The sequence below is a fragment of the Pteropus vampyrus genome, unplaced genomic scaffold (genome assembly GCF_000151845.1).
Source record: "Pteropus vampyrus isolate Shadow unplaced genomic scaffold, Pvam_2.0 Scaffold635, whole genome shotgun sequence".
NCBI lineage: Eukaryota > Metazoa > Chordata > Mammalia > Chiroptera > Pteropodidae > Pteropus > Pteropus vampyrus.
In genome coordinates this window covers 325,613-330,322 of record NW_011889416.1, presented here as the reverse complement: position 1 = coordinate 330,322, position 4,710 = coordinate 325,613, and the positions used below count along the sequence as shown (strand labels likewise).

Below are 4,710 nucleotides of genomic sequence, written 5' to 3'. Positions count from 1 at the left end.
GGGAACTTTAAATTGTTAGTTGTCTTGTTGAATCTGTACAATGTTATGAGAGAGTAGGCATTATTATCTCATTGTATGGATAAGGAAAGAGGTTCAGAAGGGCTAAACAGTTTGTCAAAGGATACAGGATTAGAGCCAAGGTCTATTTGGGCTCGTGCTCTTTTTCACTACATTCCCATGAGTGGCTGTAGGAACAAGTGGAAAATGGGAAGCAAAGCTGGAGAAAACTTGGTCAGCACACATCAGAAAGTAAACTGACAGAGCTAAGATTATTGTAGTTGTATTTTTTCTGTTTACCAGGAATGCCATATGCTGATAATGAGTTTAATTGCCTGAGAGATGTAAATGTAAACTATGGTGAAATGAGTGGCTTTATAGCAAGGACTCTGTATTTTCTGTATTCATTCACATTAAGATAGAAGTAACCTGTAAACCTTGATATTTTTTTCATGTACCATGGATAATTCTTTTAACTGGACTGAGATCCACAGACCCCAAAGTGCATTTCCAGTGGTGAAATTTCAGGTATCAGCCCAAACAGCAAGGGAGGTATTTTATTATACAGGGGTGAGAGGAGGGTTGGGGAGCATCTTAATTCTCTAAATTAAATTAAATATGCAATTGCCTCCTCTGCCTTTATGTGCTAACAATTTTGATTATAGGAAGAATAATGCTGGTCTTCGCTGATACACTTTAGAAATGGATTTGTTTTGGAAGTTAACATTGGGACAATTTTTTTAAGTTTTCTTGAAGTAGCTATGAGATATTTATTAAGAGAGAGAAATTTAAACTAAACAACTTTCTTTTTCCTTGCAGCCAAGTCACATGGAAGAACCATTTCTTCAAAAATGAGCATCACACATGTGAAAGGATTTTTTTTCTAATAGTAACTCTAATGCCTGGGGCTGATAAGATGTGCTTAGATAACCTGGTTCATTTTGATTGGGCTTTCTCTGCTGTCTTTGGTAGAGACATACGGGTTCAGTAAATGTACACAGTATGAATTGGACATTCACCATGTGTTCTGCATTTGGAAGAAGATCACCAACTTGACAGATGCCATTTGTGACATCCCTGGATACATTACTCACCTCAACCTGACACAAAACCAAATTCAGGTCCTTCCTTCTTATTGCTTTACTAATTTGTCTGCTCTGGTGGACTTGCGACTGGAGTGGAATTCCATTTGGAAGACTGAGGAGAAGGCCTTTTGGGGACTTGAAAATCTGACCCTTTTGAACTTAGTAGAAAATAAGATTCAAAGTGTGAATAACTCCTTTGAGGGCCTGTCCAACTTGGAGACTTTGTTTCTGAGCCATAATCAAATCACCCACATTCACAAAAATGCCTTTGTCCCTCTTTTCAAATTGAAACATTTAAGTTTATCTAGAAACCTTATTACCAACTTTTCCAATATTCTTGAAGCAGTCCAGCATCTTCTGCACCTGGAATACCTTGATCTTACTAACAACAGCATCATCTCCTTAGACCACAGGTCATTGGTTTCCCTAACCCAGCTGAGCCTGCAGGGGAACAAGCTAATGGAATTAAATTTCTCTTCTTTGTCACTGCCTAATCTGACCACTCTGGATGTCTCTCAGAATAGCCATGGAATTATCCAGAATGTGACTCTGTAAACTCTGCCCCAACTGAAGAGGTTGAATCTGAGTGGAACACTGGTGAAACTGGAGATGCTTCCAGTCAAACACCTACAGAATCTAAGGGAAATGGACCTTAGTAACCGAGAGTTTAGAGCTGGTCATTTAAATTTGAATACAGTGTGTCACCTCCTCAGAAACTTGCCCATATTAGAGGTTTTGGTTTTTAGGAAAAATGCCACTGATGCAAGAGGCATAAAGCACTTTGCCAACTGTACCAGGCTTTTATCCCTTGACCTGAGCCAAAGCAATGATTTGGTTCACCTCAATGACAGTGAGTTTGATGCTATGCCCAGCCTGTAAAGGCTGAATCTAAATATGTGCCAACTTTCCTTTGTCAGCAACAGGACCTGGAGTGCCCTCCAGAACTTGACAGACCTAGACCTGAGCCACAAAAGTTTTAAAAGATTTCCAGATTTTGCATTTTCACCCTTGAGGTACCTAAAATCTCTTTCTCTCTAGAAATCCCATTACAGAACTCAATAATATGGCCTTCTATGGGCTGTATTCATTGAAGAAACTCAACTTGGCTGGGTGCTGGATAGTGCAAATTGACAGATACTCCTTTGCTCAACTTTCAAATTTAGAGATTTTAGACCTTGGAGACAATAATATTCGAACTCTGAAGCACAGAACTTTTAAGTTTCTGAAGAAACTCCAAGTTCTGATTCTCTCCTGGAACTGCCTGAATGTTATAGAGAAGGGTGCATTTTCTGGTCTTACTTACCTCTATAAACTTGATCTGGCATACAATATCTTGTCAAGTTTTCAGGCAGGTCTTTTCTTGGGCATTGAAAATCTAGAAGTTTTGAATCTCGGTTTTAATAAAATTACATATGAAACCACTAAGACCTTGCTATTTCCTCCATTTATGAACCTCAAGTCTTTGAAACAACTTAACCTAGAAGGACAAATGCATGGGATTCAGGTTATTCCAACCAACCTCTTTCAAGGGCTGAATGGCTTGCAGGAGCTACTCCTAGGAAAAAAATCCACGGTATTTTTGGACCATCTCCAATTTGACTTCTCGACTAATCTCACAGAATTGGATATCTCAGAAACAAAATCTGGAGATCGAAGTCTTCATTTAAATATTTCTTTATTCCAAAAACTCAAAAAACTGAAAATGCTGCACCTGGAAAACAACAACATAGAGTCACTGGTTCCTGGCATGTTCTCCAGCTTAGAAGGCCTTCAGGTCTTCTCTTTAAGATTCAACAACCTAAAAGTCATTAATCAAAGTCATTTGGAGCATCTGAAGTCTCTGATGTACTTTGATCTCTATGGGAACAAACTTCAGTGCAACTGTGACAATGTGTGGCTCAAGAACTGGTCAATAAACACAGCAAATGTTCATACCCCTTACCTCCGAAGCTACCCCTGTTAGCAGCCAAATTCCCAGAGTTTGTTGATAGATTTTGATGATGCCATGTGTAATTTTGACCTGGGCAAGGTTTACTTCTTATGTTCTTTCAGTCTGGTCCTCACAACCATGGTCTTCTCTTGGTTCAGTGCCAAGATGGCTTCATCTCTACATTATGGGCTCTTCATATTTCAAGCCTGGTACCTGACCAAGTGGCATAAAACAGAGAAAGAGTTTATCTATGATGCCTTTGTCTCTTTCACTGCCTCTGATGAGCAGTGGGTATATAAAGAGCTTGTTCCAGCTCTAGAAGAAGGTGGCCAGCCCACCTTTAAGCTCTGTCTTCACCACCAGGACTTTGAACCAGGTATGGACATCTTTGAGAACATTCAGAATGCCATCAATACTAGCCAGAAAACTTTGTTTATGGTCAGTAACCACTACCTACACAGTGAATGGTGCCACCTTGAAGTACAGCTGGCCAGTATCAAGATGTTCTCTGAGCATGAGGATGTTATCATCTTGATCTTCCTGGAAGAGATCCCAAACTATGTTATCCAGTTACCACCGACTCAAGAAACTTGTGAAGAGGCATACATTTATCACATGGCCTGACAGTGCCCATGAGAGGCCACTCTTCTGGGCTCATATTAAAAATGCATTGGGCAATAAATCTGTGGAGAAAGACAATGCACAGCTAATTTTGGTTGAATAACTGGAAGTCTTCATGACCTCATATCCAATGTTGCCCAATGTGTATACGCTAAGAGTGTTACTGAACGTACCTGCTCTGCAGGGAAAAGGACATTAGCTGCTCTTGACCATAAGAACCAGGATCATTTGGTTAATGTCCATCAGGCAATAGGAAGAGTGAAAGGGGATGCTTGAGGAATATTCAGGAACAGTGTCCCCACTGTTAGGGGATTAGATATCTGGAAAGTATATCTGTTTTATTAAGGGGAAGACTTAGGAGACATTCTGGGGATCAGGAGAGCCCTCATATGTGCTTGAGAACATTACCCCCGTCGTGTCTCCAAATCAGTTCCTCTCAAAATAGATTGAATTGCACTCCTTCTAAGAACCTGTAACAACAGAAACACCATGCAGGGCTCAATAAAAGCAAAAAAAAAAAAAAAGTTAGGATTCTGGTGTATTCTTCTTTAGGGCATAAGATTCTGAAAGTCTGTTTTTTTCCCTCTGTTTTAGTCAGAGCTCGAGAGTTAAGAAAGTCCTAGTTTGGATACATCAATTTACTAAATGGGAAGCAGCCTTGATGAACTAGCAGTGCAATGATAACTGCAGAAAGTATCACTTAGCTGTGATAAAATAGACTTCATGGACAAAGTAGTTTCTGGCAAGGGCACAGACTCCATAGGCTTCATGCTTCGGGCACCAGGCACACACCAGTGTCCTGTAGCAGACAGTGCCTATTGGAAGCAACACGCAGCATAGGGGCCATGTTTCCTGTATTAGGCAAAGGTGCTATAAATTCCTGTAGGAAGGAAGGCTTTCCTACAGGAAAAGTGCAACAAATTTCTAGAGCAAGAGGGACCATAGAGACTAAAAGGAGATCAGCTTATATTGGGAGAAGCAGGGCACCAACACTTCTCTTTTCTGATTGTATCAACATAAGGACTTGGTCTTTTGTTGCTGCCTTCCTTCTCCAGTCTTCCTCTTATCCCTAAGACT

The 4,710-nt window shown here is 40.3% G+C and overlaps 1 protein-coding gene across 1 annotated transcript; it reads left to right on the top strand.

Annotated features, from left to right (window-relative positions):
- Positions 1–456: 456 nt before the first annotated feature.
- LOC105308892 (toll-like receptor 13) lies at positions 457–4,123 on the top strand. Its single transcript, XM_011384955.2, is given in 4 exon segments — positions 457–525; positions 924–2,104; positions 2,106–3,572; positions 3,574–4,123. Coding segments are annotated over 4 exon segments (2,880 nt in total). The 3' UTR covers positions 3,737–4,123.
- The last annotated feature ends 587 nt before the right edge of the window (positions 4,124–4,710 follow it).